Source organism: Terrapene carolina, unplaced genomic scaffold (genome assembly GCF_002925995.2).
Source record: "Terrapene carolina triunguis isolate 2854851 unplaced genomic scaffold, T_m_triunguis-2.0 Scaffold33356, whole genome shotgun sequence".
Classification (NCBI taxonomy): Eukaryota; Metazoa; Chordata; order Testudines; family Emydidae; genus Terrapene; species Terrapene triunguis.
The window spans coordinates 2,586,197-2,606,611 of NW_020697707.1; the positions used below are offsets into that span (position 1 = coordinate 2,586,197).

At 40.3% G+C, this 20,415-nt stretch overlaps 1 protein-coding gene across 1 annotated transcript in view; it reads right to left on the bottom strand.

The window, feature by feature from the left end:
• Positions 1 to 464: 464 nt before the first annotated feature.
• LOC113409439 (GPI ethanolamine phosphate transferase 2-like) overlaps positions 465 to 20,415 on the bottom strand; it is a 121,201-nt gene continuing 101,250 nt past the window's right edge. The window contains exon 13 of the mRNA XM_026663352.1: positions 465 to 891. Coding sequence (XP_026519137.1) covers positions 666 to 891 — 226 coding nt within the window. The 3' untranslated portion in view covers positions 465 to 665. The remainder of the gene's footprint in view (positions 892 to 20,415) is intronic.

Here is a 20,415-nt window from a genome sequence, read left to right on the forward strand (position 1 = left end):
AATCTTATGACTAAAATCCACAAGGTTACTTCAAAATAATGTTATTCCAATTTCTAATGGCTTTTGAGACTGTGGTTTTTAATGAATTACCTTTAATATTTTATTGTCTAGCTAAAAGTAGCTATATAAAGATTGTGCCCCAAACCAGCAATTTTAGAATAACCGAAGAAATTAAACTTAACGAGCACAGTTTTTATCTAGTTGAATGAGGACAGTCAAGCACGTCCTCATTTAAGGCCTGATATATCTCCCATTGATCGGGACCAGGCCCTTAACATTGAAGGCAATAAGTTGCAAGTCCATGAGTAACAGTGACAAAACACCAATAAGCCTTCATTACTAAGGAAGTTTTTAATATTTGATGCCTCATTAATGGTAATGATGGTAATGGCTGCAATGGTGAAGATAGTAAAGATCTGAGTTCTGAAATAACTGATACAGAATAAGGGAGCTTTAATTAATGATGAAAAGGCGGGTTTACTCTGATTAAACATTCTGAAACACAAACCCATTTAAATAAAACAAGCCTTTTATAACATACATGTTTTCCAACAAACAAAAGAATTACATTTCACAGGATAATTTAAAACCATTATTTTCATTATACGACTCCAGTCTAGCCAACTGGTACTGTGATGACAGCCTTTGGAACAATACATTCACTTTCAGTCATGGATTTTCTGAGATGGGTTCTGATCCATGGCTGTAAAGAACATGCAAACAGCAGCTGTGATGAACACACGCACTCCCTCATAAAGAAGTTTAGGTGAGAACACACTCCATATGAACAAGTGGTACCGTAGACCTGTTATCAAAATGATGTAGACTGTGACTGGAACCGAACATATCAGTGCATAGCAGAAACAGCCATGACCCATTGCTGCCGAATTCCTGTTAAAAGAAAAAAAAAAGTTAATGTTCACGTATTATAGATTTCAAGTCGGAGGGATTATTTTAGCCATCTGGTATGACCTCCTTGTATGACAAGCCATAGAACATCCCCCCTCCAACTGCAAACTCATACAGCATATCCTTTAGTGATTTAAAAATTGTCAGTGATGGAGAGTCCACCATGACCTTTGGTAAACTGTTCCAATGGTTAATTACCGTCACTGTCAAAAATTTACACCTTATTTCCTGTCTGAATTGGCCTAGCTTCAACTTCCAGCCACTGGATCATCTTATACCTCTCTCTGTTGGACTGAAGAGACCATTATTAAATATCTGTTCCCCCGTATGTACTTAGACTGTACTCAAGTCACCCCATAACCTTCTCTTTGTTAATCTGAATAGATTGAGCTCCTTGAGTCTATCACTATAAGGCACGTTTTCTAATTCTTTAATCATTCTTGTGGCTCTTCTCTGAACCCTCTCCAATTTATCAACATCCTTCTTGAACTGCGGGCACCAGAACTAGAAATAGTATATCAGCAGCGGTTGTACCAGTGCCAAACACAGAAGTAAAATAACCTCTTTACTGCTATTTCAGATCCTGTTTATACATCCAAGTATCATATTAGCTCTTTTGGCCACAGCATCACATTGGGAGCTCATGTTCTCTGAATTATCCATCATGACCCACAAATCTTTTTCAGAGTCCACCATCCTGTAAGTATGGCCCAGAGTCTTTATTCCTTGACGTATACATTTACATTTAGTTGGATTAAAACACAGATTGTTTGCTTGTGCCCAGCTTACCAAGTTGTGTGTCAGCTGCAGTGAAATGATTTTATGTTTATTTTCCAGGTCACTGCTAAAATGTTAAATAGCGTAAGGTCAAGAATTTATCCCTGCAGGACCCCCCTGGAAACACACCTGCTCAATGAGGATTCCCTATTTACAATTGTGTTTTGAGACCTATCAGTTAACCAGTTTTTAATCCATTTAATATCATTCTACTCTTTTAAAAAAATATCATGTGGTCCAAGTCAAATGCCTTACAAAAGTCTTAGTAACAGAAGTCAACACTATTACTTTTACCAACCAAACTTGTAATCTCATCAAACAAAAAGATATCAAAGTTAGTTTGACAGGGTCTGTTTTCCATAAACCCATGTTGATCTGCATTAATTACATTACCCTCCTTTAATTATTGATTAATCGAGTCTCATATCAGCCACCCCATTATCTTGCCCGGGATCAATGCCAGGCTGACAGGCCTATAATTATTCAGGTAATCCCAGTTACCCTTTTTAAAAACTGGCAGAACATTAGCTTTCTTCTGGAACTTCCGCATTGCTTCAAAACTTATTGAAAATAAAACATTAATGGTCCAGCGAGCACCTCAGCCAGCCCTTTTAAAACTCTGGGATGCAAATTATCTGAACCTGCTGATTTTAAAAATGTTGAACCTTAGTAGCTTCTGTTTAACATCCTTCAGAGATACCAGTGGAATGGAAAGTGTTATCATCATGCAATGAGATGTCATCTGGTTTTCCCCCAAATACAGAACTGAAATATTTATTGAACACTTCTGCCTTTGCTGCATTATTATTGATAATTCCATCATTTCCATCTAGTAACAGCCCAGTACCAATGTCAGGATTCTGCCCCCCGCCACCCCGCAAAATGAACAAACACCTGTTATAGAGATCTCTCAACTTTTCATATCTTCATCTAACACTGTTTTATTATAAAGGCACCTCTTACATGATCATCTTTATTTAGAAGACTAATGTCATATTTATTATTCAACAGCAATAATGTAACTAAAAAAGGTTTCTCTATTGCCTTTGTGGAAGCAGAAACAAAACTGTCCTTGCCCTCTTCTGTACAGCCTCTGAAGCATCTGTCACTGCAGCAGCTGAACACCACAATAAAGGTGCCTGATACTATGGTGATGGGAGTCATCTGTGTATGGAGATAGATATCCAGATGTCTACTTTCAGTATTTTTTCTATGTAAAGACTCCATAAAAGAGTTATGTTGGCAACTTTTAACAAAGAAGGATGTGTCTTTTGCACTGTTCACCTTCTGATGCACAAGTCCCACCTTTCTGCAGAACCATTCTATATGAAGAGGTGATGACAATTTTCCCAGGACTAGTTTTCCCCTCTTTTCTGGATGGTACAGAACAGAAAAGGATTATTTATGTCTTAGTGAGCGCTCTCTAACATTAGTAAAGGGTAATTGGGCAGTGCACAAAAGTTGGCACTCTCAAAATGAACTGCTGCCAAGAAGCGATGATACTGTATTAAAGCAACGTAAAAATTAGAGTATTAGAAAAGTTAACAAGCATGGTTTTATATATGCCCTCCAGAAAAATATTGTATTTCAAAGTGTGAGAAGCAGTCAATTAAATCCATGTCATAAAGGCTGACAGCTTAGCATGATCCTAACCATAAATTAGTCTTCTCATAAAGTACAGATCTGCCAATCCAGTGAAATATTAGAAGTCTGATGGAAGTAGTATATTCTCATTTTTCGAAATAGTTTTTAACAGATCTCCCTCATGACCCAAATCCATTGGTAAAACTGCAACTCTATATCCCTTTTCCTTCTCTTCTGCAACTCTGAACTTCTGCAACTTTTATCCCCCTCCCACCCCCGAATTCTCATTTGCCCCCTTTTCTCCCCTCCCTTTAGCTAGCAGGATCCTGACTCACTGGAGAGCTCAGCTGGATGTTCCTTTGACAGAGTGGTTTAGCCCAGGTGTTTTGCCCAATGTGTCACAACAAGCTTCTTCCCAACTCAATCTGTGTGGTCCGAATCCTGGTACCCACATGATAGGAGTCAGAAGACACCCAAATGAGGCAGTGTGGAGATGGAAGGCTCTGTAGAAAGTACCCAGGACTGCAAGAAGACTCACTGCTTCTACTACTCAGAGGCACTTCCTCTATAGTAGTGATGCCTCGGTGGTGCATACCCTCCTTGCCTTCCACATGGGTGTGTCTTGATTTAGCTCAGCAGAGATTGCTCAACCACTCCAAATTATGGGCGCCTGGTCAGGTTGGTAGATGGAACAAAGCTCAGTGAATGGGGGAATAACATGCATAAGAAAGTTTCTTTCCACAAAGATATTTTTATTTTGTTAGTAACCAAGCCCATCAATAGAATCCATAGATTATAGTTTGTATAGACTCAGATTCTGAGTGGACAGTGAATGACATTCCTCTCAGTTTTTAACTACATGGATCTTGATATTCTTCTGAACAGAAAATCATTTAAGATGGCTAGGTAGCTCTAAGATACACAGTCTTTTTATATTGGTGACAAAATATCAAGCCCTCAAATTTTCAGGGTTTATATGGGCCACTAAATACATGAACGTACTATTCTTTAAGTCCAGTTAGTAACTTCAGACCAAGTCCTGCTCCCATTGAAATCAACAGCAAAATTCCTACTGATTTCAGGGGGAAAAAGAATGGGCCACTGCAACGTATTTCCACTCTGGCAATTGATTAAATATGGCAGGTGCCATATTCATTGTTACTCAGCAACTCCAGAACAAATATGCTCAGTTTATAAATAAATGTCATTCCCTAACTGCCAAGCCAAGGAAACTCAGCTAAGATAGAAGAATAAGCTAGGTTTCTCCCTTCTTACACATAACCAATAAAATATTCTGTAGGCAAAATTAGACCTCAGTTACACCAGTACATTTCTATTGTCTTCATTGGCTTTTGCAAATGTAACGGATTCTAATTTAATACAGTATTTTGTTAATACATAGATTGAACAGAATCTGCAGCTCACTCAATCCTAGTTGTTTGTGCTAATTGAAGTAAAAAGTAGCAGAAATTTGTCACTAAACATATGGCTTGTCTACACTTACCGGGGATCGACGCTGCGGCGATCGATGCACTGGGGGGGGGTCAATTTAGCAGGTCTAGTGAAGACCTGCTAAATCGACTGCAGATCACCCTCCCGTCGACTCCAGGAACTCCACCGGAACGAGACACATAAGGTAAGTCGACAGGAGAGTGTCTCCCATTGACCCAGTGCGGTGTAGACTCACAGTAAGTCGACCTAAGCTATGTTATTCACATAGCTGGAGTTGCGTAAATTAGGTAGATTTACCCCCATAGCGTAGACAAGGCGTTACTAATCTGACTGAATAAACAAAAGACAAGACCTGTTCAGTAAGAAGATAATTGTTGTTTCTTGTTTATTGGTTTTGTTTTACAGTCAATTCTCAGAGTCACACACTTTGAGGATGGATGTGACCGGGTGAAGATTATTTATGGCTGAATGCTTCTGATGTCTGTTAAACACTAAAAGGTATGAATGAGATTGTCAAAGGAATCTACATGAGTTAGGTGACCAACTCAATGGTAATTATGCATTTAACTGCTTTAGGCCCCTTTGAAAAAGCCCAGCCTTTATTTTTTAAAACAGAGGCATTTTCTGTTCCCAATGTTCTCCTGCCAATACATTTGACATAGCCTTATGTTAAGTGAAAGTTTTCACAATCTCAAAAATTAATCAGTTGGAAGGGCTAAAAATGGCATTTCCCTCGATTAGAAATAAATTGATTAAGAGCAACTTTTAATGGACGGGGTGGTATTTATGCATGTACTGACTGACAAAAAGAGACAAATGCTGATTTTGATATCCCATACTATAAACTGAAAAATGTAGGAAAATAGAGTTTTCTATCAAATAAAGATGAACCTTGCCAATACTTTTTCCATCAAGACTAGAAAAACAGCATCTAAGCTAAATAGTAATATAGAAAGCACATAACTACTCAGACACAGTAATATCAGATTGCCTTCTATTTGTATAATACATAAAATTCAAAAAGATCTCACCACAATTTCAAAGTAGGATTCACCTTGCCTCTACATGAAATACAGCCAATGTGGGGGAGAAACGAGAACTGTTTCATCGCTCATAGCAACACTGCACTACACTTTATGGAAGTATGACAGAATGTGAGTAGCCTAAAGCTGACTCACCACTCTGTGCAACTTGCAAGCATCCCACATGGGCCAAACAGAAGAGAGAAATGGTTAAGGACTGGATGATTAAACTACTAACAAGGTGATTCAGCTCATCAGCTGGGGACACTTAAAAGACGAGGGGGAGGGACAGGGCCAACAAGGTGGGGGGGGAGAAGCCGGTACAAATTACCGGGGCCCGGCGGTCCAGAAGGGGGCCCAGGGCCCAGCTTCCCCCCGACCCCCTCGTCGGCCCTGTTTAGCCGGTGCAGTCCAGAAGGGGGCCCGGCTTCCCCCCCCCACCTCGTCGGCCCTGTTTAGCCAGTCTGCCCTTGCTGGGGGGCCCCAAAAAATTTTTTCACCGGGTCCCAAACCCGCTCTCGGCAGCCCTGGGGAGGGAGGGGAAGGCTGGGCCAGAGTAGCACAAGGTCTAAGAGATGAGATGAGATTCCCCGTCCCCATCCTGTTGTGGGGGACAAGTGTAACCCACAAGCCTAATAGGGAGAGATCTTTAAGAATCTAAAGGGAAGAAAGGGGGAGGAATGAGTTGTGTCTGGGTCACTGCTCTGCAGATGCACAATTAACATTTAACCCCTAGAAATGTCTGGAATTGGGTGTGGTAGTTTTGGGCATGCTGTATAGCAGGGGTTTGCAACCTTTTTCTTTCTGAGGCTCCCCCTACGTGCCATAAAAACTCCAGGACCCAGCGGGGGCGAGGGGCACCCGGGGCTATGGGCCAGTGGGTCCCTCAGGCATAGGCGTAGTCTGACTTCTATTTTGGGGGATCAGGGGCCAGTGGGGCTCAGGCCAACACTGCCCAGCGGGGTCCAGGGAGGGAACGCCACCTTCACCCCCTGACTCACCTCAGCAGGCACCCAGCCTGTCTGGGTTGTGGGGTGGGGGCACAACCAAAAATTATCACTCAAAGGGGCAGGGTGCTCATCTCAAAAAGTTTGAAAACTGTTCAGGGTGCAGACATAGGGTAGCTAAGGGCTGTGTGCAGGCAGCAGGGTAGCTCAGGCTACAAGGAGGGGGTAGCTAGGGCTGTGTGCCGGGAGGGCCCCCACCTGCAGTCCCTGCTCCCCGACAGCTCTGCTGGGAAACAGGCTGCTTCCATCTAACTCTGAAGCATTGTGCAGCAGGTCAGTGATATTGTTAGCTTTCTGACGGGGAAGCAGGGGCAGTGTTAGTTACATAAAGGGGAAATTGACTCTCAGACTGTATAGAGCTGAGGAACAAAGACTTGAGTGAACTAAACCTAAAGCATTTGGAACTCTGAGTTACTACTTCTTCTGTTTCTGTGGGGATTACCTTATTTAGATTTAACGTGGGTTTTTATATTTATGTACAACTGTGAAGATAATGTATGTGGATTATGAAGTAGCCTTGTTATTTAGTAGAAATTAAGTTATTTTATTATGTTTCTTTATCATTCTAAAATTTTATTAAGTTGGCACCTAAATATTAAGTTAATTCCTCTTGTTCTTTTTGGACTTGATTGTGAGGAGATTGACCCTCTGCAATCTTTGCTGACAATCCTCAGTGACTGAATTCTGAATCTCCATGTGCTTTGCTAGGAGTTGGGTAGAAGCACTAGGAGAGGGGTGGTAAAGTAAACTCTAGCTTACCCAAAGGTTTCAAACCCTTGTATAGCACATTGTAAATAAAGCACACAGTGTTGAACCTATGCAGGAGTGTAAGAAGACTGTTTGCAGTGAGGAATCCAGGCTGAGGTAGTTTAGTGCGGACAGGAAGGGATTTCAATAAGCAGAACGTAGTTATCTTTAATAGATTTTAGATAGGGTATAAGAGCTAATCCCCTAACTCATGAAGAAAGGGTCATGAAATGTGTAGTGGGCATAAGTGATTACAATGGTTTTAATGTCATATTCCTAAAAAGCTCCTTCAGCAGCACAACATTCCATAAAAATGCTGGCTTTCTGGTCTGCTAATGGCTTCAAGAACAACTACTGTCCTTAGTAAAGCATGAAGACTATTCCATAGTAGATTGATTTTCTTTGAATGTCTCCAAACCCAATAGAACTCAGACCCAGTTGGCTTAACTGATGAAATCACAATCTTTGGGTAGTTGGGTTAAAGTTTTTGAGTAATAAAAAAAAATACACCTTCCATTTCAGCATTTAATACTAATACCAGCAAACCCTTCAGTAGGGCTGCTACAGTATTTGATCACTCAGAGGCGCTACCATGAGAACACCCCCTTGACTCATTAAATGAGATTTACCATCATCCCAATTGTGTGATTTACCATCATCCCATTTAAAACTTTTAACTTGACAGATGAGTTCAACTAGGTGAAGGATTCACATGAGATAGCTGTTCCACTGCCCTAGTCTATATAGTGCACATTTTGGTAGGGACTTTAAAGCATCAGCCAGTTGTGTTCATTAACAGCCTGGCAGCCACAGAGTGCCCTTAAAAATGAGCATATGCAGGACTAAGGCAAGTTATAGGCCCCATCTAAAGTTCTGATCTATGGCTGCTTTCCTAGCATACGGACTCTGCAACAATTTCTTCCTTTGTTGGTGAGGTAAGGGATAAGGTACAGAAAGAGGGAGAAGTAGTCAACATATTGTGGATAAAGTGCCACTAGAAACATGTCTGTTGATATTTATTCATGTTTTAGTGTTGTGCAGGAGGCTGCATCCATTTTTACTCTTTAAAAGTTCAGCTCATTTCCTAGATTAACTTCCGACACTACTGAGTACTCAAAATGCATTAAGTGTAGAAACACAAATCAGAATTTGCTTACTTAAATGTATGCTGAAGATAACTAGAACCAGAAAAATCAAAGGCTTATCAGACCCTTGCGCAGCAAATTGCTGCACTGAATGATGCAATTACTGCAAATTCCCTATTCTGAGTACTAAATATAGTCCAGCTCAGGCAGGGGCTTTAAAAAGAAATCTTTCTGCTAAATTAATATTTAATGACATACAAGGAGGCAAAGTCGGGAACTCCCACACTAGTTATGGATTTTCTGCTCGCCTTGCTCTTACAAATCCCAACAGTTAACATTCTTCACCACATCTTTCACCCTACAATGCCTCGCTCGTCTATTTCCACTGAAAATAGGGTATAGAGTATGGAGGTGAACTTAAAAAATAAAAACATTTTGCTGGCAAAAAATGTGAAAAGAAAACCACTTTCTTATAAAAGTATACACCCATTCACACTGAATACTTGTGTGACCAGGTGCCTGGATACACCACACTGAGAATGCTATATTCAGGGCACATTGCAAGGAATAGGGCAGACAAATCCCCAAACTGGTGGTTTATTCTAGAATTAGATTCACCAAGCCAGTAACAAAACAGCTTCTGTAATACCACACCAGTTACCAAGAAGCCAAATACAGTCTCCTTTAAGCATTCCAGCCCACGACTCCCATCTAGACAGCCAAGTCTAATATAGTGAGAGGTTACTGAAAACCTGATTCATCACATATGAGGTTCACCAGTCCCAAAGGACCAGACACTGATCACCAGGTCAATACGAGTCTCAGATCTTACCCAATAATCACGCAGATGCCAATCCTTTAGTAACTAAAACACTAAAAGTTTAATAATAAAAAAGAAAAAGAAAGAAGAAAGTTGCTGTAGTTAAAAGATCAATATACATACAGATACGTGTAAAAGCCTTAGGTCAGTTTCACAGCAGAGATGGGGAGGCTGCTGATTTGTAAAAGTCTTTTTGGAATCAATTTTAAAGATTATAGTTCAATAAACAGTTCAGGTATAGAGTCTGTTCAAGTTCTTCCATGAGAATTTCAGGGTAATCCAGGTTAAACCTGGAAACCTCAGTCTTTAAGGCTTAGGCCTTCCCTGTTAAAGTTTAAGCAGACGGGAGATAAAAAGGATCAGTCCTGAAGCTTTCTTTATAGTTCCCCTAGCCAGCTGATAAGTCTTTTGACAACAATTATCACAGCAGGACCTTCTCCCCACGATGAAGAATGGACAGTGCAGATTGTTTTGAAACTAATCTGTTTCCTATGCACACACAGGTAGACTACCTGCATCCATTCACATAAGGCAATTAGCCTTGCAAACTATCGAGATAGTTCCCGGGTGGTTTACTATGTGGAATTACAACTTTCAAAGAGAGATTAGGACAATAATATTATTATACCACAAGTCCCATCTAAATGAGAATATCCCCTTTGATCTCTAATAGAATAGAGTAATGAAGCATTATGAGACAGGAGCAGGATTAGTATCTACAAGCTAATTAGATCACACTGTTAAACTTATAACAAGATTCAGGTGAACACAGACAAATACCCTTAGCACCTACCCTTGATTTCTATTCCTACAAATAAATGGGTTAATGATTGCTGGTCTAGGACAGCTCTTTGAAATTCACATACATGTAGATTGTCTTGATGACTCAAGAAGAGGCATTGAAATGTAATGAGTCATTCCCAAATTGACCAGTCTGTCAGTATCACAACTTGGCAGACCCCAGGTCACATTTCATTCTTTAAAATAAAAGACAGCTGGCACTACACATATTGCTATAGGAATTGTAAAAATTCTTAGTTTGCATTAATATAGGTCTTGATCACAAGATAAAAAGATGCTGTAGAACAATGTAAACTTACTGAAGCAAGAACATGCACTTCTCCTCTGGACGATTTTACTGTGAAATAGAGGATGCAAGGCAAACAGCTAACGGAAAACAACAATTGCTAGTTTGTGTCTATTTTATCATCTTCCTCCCATCACTGGCTCTCTTTTGACATTTCTGTTCTCCTGGTTTCTCTCCGCACTGAATATCAGTGTTTACGAGATTGCTTTTTCCTTGGTGTACTGAACTGCATTTTTCAAAACGGAGTCTTATTTTATTTCCTGCTCTTCTCTGGAGAGGTCCAGTTGTATTTGTCTGCAACGCCTTCCAGTCAGTACTATCTGAAAACAGTCAGTGTACTGTTAACCTGTCCCTCACAGATTAGTGAAAGCCTGGACCAATCCCTGTGGCCTCCCTCCTGTAACACACATGACATTCCTGCAATCCATAGGACATTGTTCAGATTCGACTAACCACAGTTAATTTTACAATGAGAAATACTATCTGGTATCTAAACCTCAGCTGATTTACCTCTACTGCATGCCTTTCATCCACTATTTGTATACTTCTATTTAACAAGAATTGTAAGGAATAATCCTGCATTGACAGGCAGATGGACTGGATGCCTTCATTAGGTCTTTTCCATCTCCAAACTGCTGGTGTGGATACTTTGGTACTGGTGATGAATCAGCCCAGATTTTGTATAGTTTATTTTGAATTCATGTCACAGGATCATAGTAGGTCCTGGCAGCAGGGGTTTCAAGCCCTCTCCTCAAACCACAGAGGTCAGAAGGTTTTGGGGAAGCCTTTCCCCAGTGCATTAGGCCTCACATGTTTCTCAGGAAAATGGGTTAGCTTAAGCCATTTTACAAGTTCAAGGGCTGTCCCAGGCTATGATATGGCTTGGAGTAATGCAGTCTCTGATATGGTTTTAAGTGGCTGTTAATCCTTGGGACTTCATTGCTAAGGATTTCAGCATCAAAACAGGGAAGGCAAGCGAGAGCAGAGCAGAGAGGGCCTGGTCCATTTTCATCGTGGGCAGGACAGGTGGCCCTGAGAAGCTACCTTGCTGTGGATTTAATAAAGTTTCACGCACTGGCCAAAAAATCTAGATATCTGTCCCTGCCATTAGCAAAGCTGCCTCGAAACAACCCAATTTTGAACCCAAGGTCCATCTAGTACAAGTAATTGCTTCCAGAAGGCATTTTAATGCTCTGTGAATCCCATATACCCCTCTCTATACCATTTGTGCATGTAACGATTGGCTTCCTGACTTCTTTCATTCAAATTTGGCACTGGAAGGCAAAAAGCTGTTCCACATGGCTTCCCAAAGGAATTCCATAAGGGGTTCCCTAAGGCGATTTTCAGTTTGCTGTGAGATACTGACTAGCTGTTCAAGTAGATAATTCCCTGGATATCCTTTGGTGATTGACACCTGACTTGGCAAGCTGGCAGCAAACCCTATGCCTTCTTAGATGCTGTGGCCATATTGGCTGACTCCAACCTCAGATCCAATCCCGGATCCAACACTGAAGCCATTGGTGAAGCCCATGATGTAGGAATTCTAAAGATAGAAGACAGGAAAAAGATCTCCCCTGGTGACCCTGTCAGGGCCTGGGGTGGAAGTGGAAATAAAGCCAAGGAATTTGGCTGATTGGAGGAGCTGCTGGAGGCAATCTTAATCACTCTCTTCCTCAAAACCAAGGCAAATGTTCCAGGTGTGTCATGTGGATCTCTATGATGCTTGTCCGGATTCAGGACTGATGCAGACTGCACTACTGTCGACGTTGGTTCAGACGACCTGATCACTGGGGCCTCAGCTGACTTTGAACAGGAACCTGGCACTGAAGATCTTGTCATTGATCTGGATGACTTTTTGGATCTAGAAGTAGATGAAGCTGACTCTGGTCACCTGCTTTTATAGCCAGATCCTTTTGAGCTTTCAGATCCTGCAGGCTTAGCAGACAGCACCTCCTTTAACAGAAGAATGTGAAGTCTATTTTGTCTGTCCTTCCTGGCTCAGGGGGTGAATGTGCTGTATATCTGACAGCGTTCTGGCAAGTGATTTTTGCCTAAACATTTTAAGCACCAGAGTACATGTCGGAGGAAGGAAAGACTGCCAGGCACAATGCACATTTTTTGAAGTTGAGCTTCTTCATGTCGCCCATCATGATCGTCAAGTTAACTACGTTATTTTAATTTAATTTTTAATCTAATTTTAATCTTTTTACCAACAAGTATAAAATATACTGTCTAACTACTAAAATACTACAACTGTTACTATTTCTTTATAGTCAGGCAAGTAGGCAATGGAACTAACTACGGACAGAAACAGAACTAAGGTGGTTCACATCTTAACTCAGTGACAGTTGGAAGGCACTAAGGCAGCAGTGGTGCCAATACCCTCCTATCACCACACATCACTAGACTGATGCAGGCTCGGGGCAGAGGAGGGGAGATATGAGGTGCTTTCAACAGGCACTGCTACTAGAAAATTCCACCATCCTAGCTGCACTAGGCTGGCACATCCAAGAGTGGGAATACGCAGAGGGCACTCGAAGAAGCAGACTGCTTATCCCAGTTCTCTTTATGATGTCTGTAAGACATTTGCCAAATAAACAAAGCGGGAAAGCCTCTGAACATGTAGGTGCATCAAACAAATAATTTTCTAAAGCAGCCAAGAGTAGTGAACTGTGTAAAAATGGGGGTCTAGCAGGCCCACCACAACTGTGAGCTCAAATGCTGGAAAGCAGATGAAAGTTCACACTGTTACAATACCAATAACAATGAATGTTGACAAAAAGTTGACAGACTTGATTGGTATAAGCAAAAGGGCTAAAGATATGACCCAGAGACTAAGATGTGGTTGCAAATTGAGAGAGAGAGAGAGAGAGAGAGAGAGAGAGATTGGAACCTGAAAATAATTGATTAAAATTGGTGTCAGAAGTTAGATAATGCCCAGAGAATGGTCAATACTGCCCATCATGCCCTTTTAGGACACCTTATGGAAAGACTTTTGGGAGGAAAAAAACAGATTTCTGCAGGATTCCCTCCAATTGTTCTTCATTTTTGTCTTACTGTTAAAGGAAGCTCCATGCCAAAACACCCTAGCTTAATTGTAACATTAACATGTCATGCTCTCAAAAATTTCCACATATTTATATGCCTTACAATACTGTCTCTATTCAATTTACATAGTATTACTGCCTTGCAAAACTGTCATGAAAACGTAGCAGTGCTGGCACAGAATCTACCTGCCTAGCCTTTACCATGAGGATTGACAGGTAGCATAAAAACTAATGATAAAACAAGATGACTTACTCAAACTAGGTAGTATTTAGCAAGGGTGTATTTTTCAAATAAAATAGTGCAAACTGAAATTGCATATACAGCTTTATATACAGTACACATGCTATTCCATGCATTAATACAAGACTTTACCCAACACCTACAAGGTGAAAAATAGCTTTGCTACTATACCTCCTCCCACACATTGGTGTATATAGCTGTCACAGCCCTATGAAACCACGTGTTATGGGAATAACCTATATAAACCCTGTTCTGGAACTAGGTCCTAATGATAGTTAATTTTGTTTATAATTGATTTATCTTGTGGTAGACAAGGTCAGTGAGATAATATCTTTTAGTGGACCAATTTCTCTTGGCGAGAGACACAAACTTTCAAGCTTACACAGAGCTCTGTGCATCTTGTGTTACAACAGATTCCTGTTTATACAACCCTCTCTTCTGGGACAAAGTGTTTTTTTAGAGGCTGTGATAGCAGCAAAATGGCTAATTTTAACAAGATGGAAAGCAAAAGTGACACCAAAGTTCAACCAATGCATTAATTCTCTCCTTTTGAAGGCTTGAGAAAATAACTTTGTATGAATAAACTAAATGCAAACAATATAATAGAGTTCTCCTTCCCAGATTTATATGTCCATGTTTTATGGCTAGGTGACAGACAGATCAGGAATAAAAAATGATCCCAATGTCCATCTGAACTCACTTGGCCTTCAGCTCCTTCACTTACCCAGTGGCAGTATTTTCAGTACACATATTAACAGCTATGTATACGTGTTTCAAACCAAGCGGTACTTGAATAGAGGCACTATTCTTGTTATAATTTTGTTACGTACCTATCCTTTACTTCGGTGGAGGTCAATGTGCGTTTGCGCACTGTGCCATTCTTTTGTCTTTAATATAATTTATACAAATTAAGATGTTACCATTGCTTCAAACATGTACTATAAAATACTTTTCACATTAATTTTGTGAATGCAACACAACGGGCCAGATCTGCAGCTGGTGTAAATCGGCTTATCTCCAATGAAATCAATATAATTATGCCAGTTTACACCAACTGAGTTTAAATCACTAAGGGTAGGTCTACACTTACCCGGTAGTTCAGCGGCAAGCAAATCGAACTGCTGGGTTCAACTTATCGCGTCTTGTCTGGACGCAATAAGTCGATCCCGGAAGTGCTCGCCGTCGACTGCGGTACTCCAGGTCGGCGAGAGGAATACGCGGAGTCGACGGGGGAGCCTGCCTGCCGCGTCTGGACTGAGGTAAGTTCGAACTAAGGTACTTCGAACTTCAGCTACGTTATTCACGTAGCTGAAGTTGCGTACCTTAGTTCGAATTGGGGGGTTAGTGTAGACCTGCCCTAAGATATAACCACCAAATCATTACAATTCCCAACTAGTGAAACACAAAATATTTCACACTACAGCATTAGTAAAATGTCTAACTCCTCTTCCAAAATCCAGTTAGAAATTCTAAAGAATTTCACTAGAATAAAAGCCTGAGGCATTTCACATCAGCAGCACAGGTAGGAATTAGTCTAGTTTTACTTTGTTAAGTGTGTGTGTGTGTGTGTGTGTGTGTGTGTGTGTGTCTTCCTCCTCTCCCCTTTTCTGAATGAATGATTATTTTACATCCTCTTAACCAGAGATTCACAGATTCCAAGACAGAAAGAACCATTGTGATCATCTAGTCTGACCTTCTGTATCGCACAGGCCCTAGAGCATGGGTTCTCAAACTGGGGGTCGGGATCCCTCAGGGGGTCATGAGGCTATTACATGGGGGGTTGCGAGCTGTCAGCCTCCACCCCAAACCCTGCTTTGCCTCCAGCATTTATAATGGTGTTAAATACATTAAAAAGTGTTTTTAAATTGATAAGGGGGGGTCGCACTCAGAGGCTTGCTATGTGAAAGGGGTCACCAGTACAAAAGTTGAGAACCCCTGCCCTAGAACTTTCCCAAAATAATTCCCAGAGCACACTTTTTAGACAAATATCCAACATTGATTTTAAAAGTATCAGTGATGGAGAATCCTCCACAACCCTTGGTAAATTTTTCCAGTGGTTAATTATTCTCGCCGTTAAAAATTTATACCTTATTTCCAGTCTGAATTTGTCTAGCTTCAACTTCCAGCCATTATATCATGTTATACCTTTCTTTGCTAGACTGAAGAGCCCATTATTAAATATTTGTTCCCCATGGTAGGTACTTATAGACTGTAATCAAGTCACCCTTTAATCTTCTCTTTGTTAAGCTAAATAGCTCCTTGAGTGTACCACTGAGGCATGTTTGCTAATCCTTTAATCATTCTTGTAGCTCTTCTCTGAGCCCTCTCCAATTCATTGACATCTTTCTCGAATTGTGGACACCAGAACTGGACACCGTATTACAGCACCAGTCGCACCTGTGCCAAATACAGAGGTAAAATAACCGCTCTACTTCCCCTGCTTATGCAACTCAGGATTGCATTCGCCCTTTTGGCAACAGAGTCACACTGGGAGCCCATCTTCAGTTAATTATTCACTATGACCCCCAAATCTTTTTCAGAGTCACTGCTTCCCAGGACTGTAATTATAGCCTATATTTTAAAACTCTTGGAGACAAGTTATCTAGACCTGCTGATTTAAAAATGGCTAACTTCAGTAGCTTCTGTTTAACTACTCCAGAGATATTAGTGGAATGGAGGAAGTGTTATTTCCACAATAAGACGATGTCATCTGTTTTTTCCCCAAATACAGAACAGAAATATTTATTGAACACTTCTTCCTTTTCTGCATCATTAATGTTAATTCTACCATTTCCATCTAGTAATGGACCAATACCATTGTCAGGATTCTTTTTGTTCCTAATATAGTTTTAAAAACTCCTCCTTATTGTCCTTAACTCTGTTGGCCATGGATTTTTCCTGGTGTCCCTTTGCTTCTCTTACCAATTTTCTACAATTCCCATCTTCTGATTTACATTCATGAGTATCAAATTCTCCTTTCTTCCACTTGTTAAATTGTTTTTATAGCTGCCTTCACTTTCCCTCTTAGCCAGGTCAGTTTTCTAACCAGCACAGCCTTTTTCCTCAATTGTGGTTTTTAGGGCATCTAGTAAGGTGTTCTTAAATGATTTCTAATGATCATTCACATTTTTCTGATTAAATTCCTCCTCCCAGCTGAAGCTCATAGTTGTTTTCAGCTTTGTGAAATTGGCCCTATTAAAGCACTATATATAAACTGGTTTTGGCTTTATTCTTCTTGCACATTATAAATGTGATCAAGTCATGACCAATTTTACCTAAGCTATCCATTTTTAGTTCTGTGATCAGCTTCTCTTTATCTTTCAGGACAAGGTCTAATAAAGAATTCCCCCTTGCTGGCTGCAACACTTTTTGAGTTAGGAACTTGTCATTTATAATGTTGAGAAATTCTAAGGATGTTAAAGAAAAATTGCAGCTGAAGATCATTTTGTGCAAGGTGACCTTGAAGAGACTTAAAAAAAATAGTTGTTTACTTGGTTACTTAGTTGTTAAAATGAGATTGACCAGCCTATAATGTAACAATAAAGAAGGTAACAGAATAAGCCAGCAAGAGAATGAGGATCTTCCATGGAGATACTGTTAAATTAGTTCACATAGCTGGCAGATTTTTAGGTAGTGCTTTCCCCTTTGGGCTGGGAAAAACTCATTTAGTATACATCTGATTCCCTCCAACACAAGCTGTTCAGTCTACTTTCAGGCACCAATTACTTTGAATACTGATTTATTTTAATTAAGGACCACTCTTGCCTTCCCAAAATATGACAATAAATAGTAGTTTCAAAGTTACGCACTCCAAGAGATAGCTTGCCAGAGTAGCATGGGGAAGGAAGATGCCCAAGCCTTACGTAACAATGGACAGTATCTCAATACAGTATTTAATCTTATATACAGCTAAGTGATTAAAAATGTCAGTATCTTGGGTACAGTTCAGAGAAAGATTAAAGTTCATTCAAAGGTGAAAAACAAGAAACCAGAGACATGTTTGAACTTAAAAGGATTCTTGCCTAGATTTGTGGACTATTAACCCTTTTCACCTGTTTGCATGGCTGAACATGTCATCAGGAAGCTAAAGAAAACACTGCTTATGGCTAGCCATGCAAGATTAAAAGAACTAAAGATCACACTAACAAGCAGTGTGTGCTGCATTGGACCAGACTGGCAAACTGGTACTCCCCTCCTCTCCCAAAACCGCTATTTGGCATTCCAGAATTTGAGTTTTCATTTTTAAATGAAAACTCAAAGAAACAAACCTCTAGCCATTAGGGTTGTAAAGAAAACCTTCAAAATGTGAACAGAGTGCGAACTAATGCAGGGACAACTACCTGTTTGCAGACAATGTAAAGGTATGAATTACCCCCACTCATCTCGATGAGGTGTTAACACAATTCCAGTAACTTAAATTTCACCTATTTTATTGCTGATCAGAGCATGTAAAAGAAAGGAACAATAATAAAAAAAGACCTGCACAATCTCCTATAACCAGACAGTCTCTATGTAAAAGGATAAATGGACACAAATCAGACAGGAATGGTAACATACAAAAGCCAGTAGGAGAACACTTCAATCTCCCTGGATATTCAATAACAGATTTAAAAGTAACGAGGAGTCCGGTGGCACCTTATGCCCAAATAAATCTGTTAGTCTTTAAGGTGCCACCGGACTCCTCGTTGTTTTTGTGAATACAGACTAACGCAGTTACCCCTATGAGATTTAAAAGTAGCCATTCTTCACCAAAAAGCTTCAAAAACAGACTTCAAAGAGAAACTGCAGAGCTACAATTCATTTGCAAACTTAACACCATCAATTTGGGCTTGAATAGGGACTGGGAGTGGCTGGCTCACTACAAAAGCAATTTTCCCTCTCTTGGTATTGACACCTCCTCATCAATTATTGGGAGTGGACCACATCCACTCTGACTGAACTGGCTTTCAGCATTGGTTCTCCACTTGTAAGGTAACTCCCTTCTCTTCATGTGCCAATATATATTTATGCCTGTATCTGTAATTTTCACTCCATGCATCTGAAGAAGTAGGTTTTTTACCACAAAAACTTATGCCTAAATAAATCGGTTAGTCTTTAAGGTGCCACTGGACTCCTCATTGTTATCTCTTCCGCCCACTTCTCAATGAGTGATGCTGCCAACAAGCCAAAGAGGAGTGGACCCAGATGGGACATCCAAACCCCACCGAAGAGGAACCAAGTTGAGCCTACCCACGCAATCCCCCAGCTCCCAAAACCTTGCATTGCTGGATCCAGACTTATTGGCTCTTATAAGCAGTACAGGAAGTGGCATGTATTACATGTAACTGCACAACCAGGCCAGGCACATGGGAATGCTCCCATTTGGTTCCCAACACATTTCACTTTCATCTAAACTTTGATGAACTCTAGCCATAACTAGTAATACACACCAATGGTTATAGTTTTGAGCTATGTTTTCTATATTTGATTTTATCTTGGGTTTATCAAGGTAAGTTTTAAATCTCACCTTTGTATATTGAAATTTGTTTCACAGCATTAGGTTTGAAAGTTCTTTCTGAACAAGGTGCTGGCCAATGTACTTGCTTAAAAGATGAACCCATCTTTTTCCATATTTTATCTTTTGCCTCTTTTTATTAATATGTAGCATTTTATCCTGTATATTTGAGAATCAATAAAAACAGATTTGAGAACAAACTGGTTCAGTTATCATAGAAGAGTAGGGTTGGAAGAGACCTCAGGAGGTCATCTAGTCCAGCCCCCTGCTCAAAATAGGACCAACACCAACTAAATCATCCCAGCCAGGGCTTTGTCAGGCCGGGCCTTAAAAACCTCTAAGGATGGAGATTCCACCACTTCCCTGTGTAACCCATTCCAGTGCTTCACCACCCTCCTAGTGAAATAGTGTTTCCTAATATCCAACCTAGATCTCCCCCACTGCAATTTGAGATCACCATTGCTCCTTGCAATGAAGATAAATAATTTCTCAGCACATTAGATACACTAAATACAAAAGAAGCCCTTAAAATTAAGGTTTCAGAGTAGCAGCCGTTAGTCTGTACAGTATCCGCAAAAAGAACAGGAGTACTTGTGGCACCTTAGAGACTAAGGTCAAATAAATTTGTTAGTCTCTAAGGTGTCACAAGTACTCCTGTTCTTTCTTCTTAAAATTAAGGTGAAGACCTAATAGGAGGAAAAAGTCAGGGGAAGACAATGAAGTACCATCTATACTACATTTTATAGTAGAATCAGGGGAATCTTGTTACAGTCAAAATTAGTAACAGACAGGACCAAATGGTATCCTTTTAATTGAGATGAAGCCTTGGGTACCCACTAGCTAATCTCCCCCGTGTCCCAACCTCTGAAACTAGTATGTATCAATGCAATGTTCCGTTCACCTTTATGGCTAGTTACCACAACTATCATTTTTATTAACTTTTCTAAAATACCTTTATTATATTCAGACATGCCAAATAGCCTCTAAATCTACTTCTAAATCATGCTTTAATCCCCTGTAAACCCTTGCAAGTGCTGGAGTTTTAATAACTGCTCTTGTCCTTTAGTCCAGTCTGTTGTCTAGAAAGTCATTGCTTTGTGCCTACTTATTTTGGTACCCATGCACTGGGCAGCAGGTAGGTGA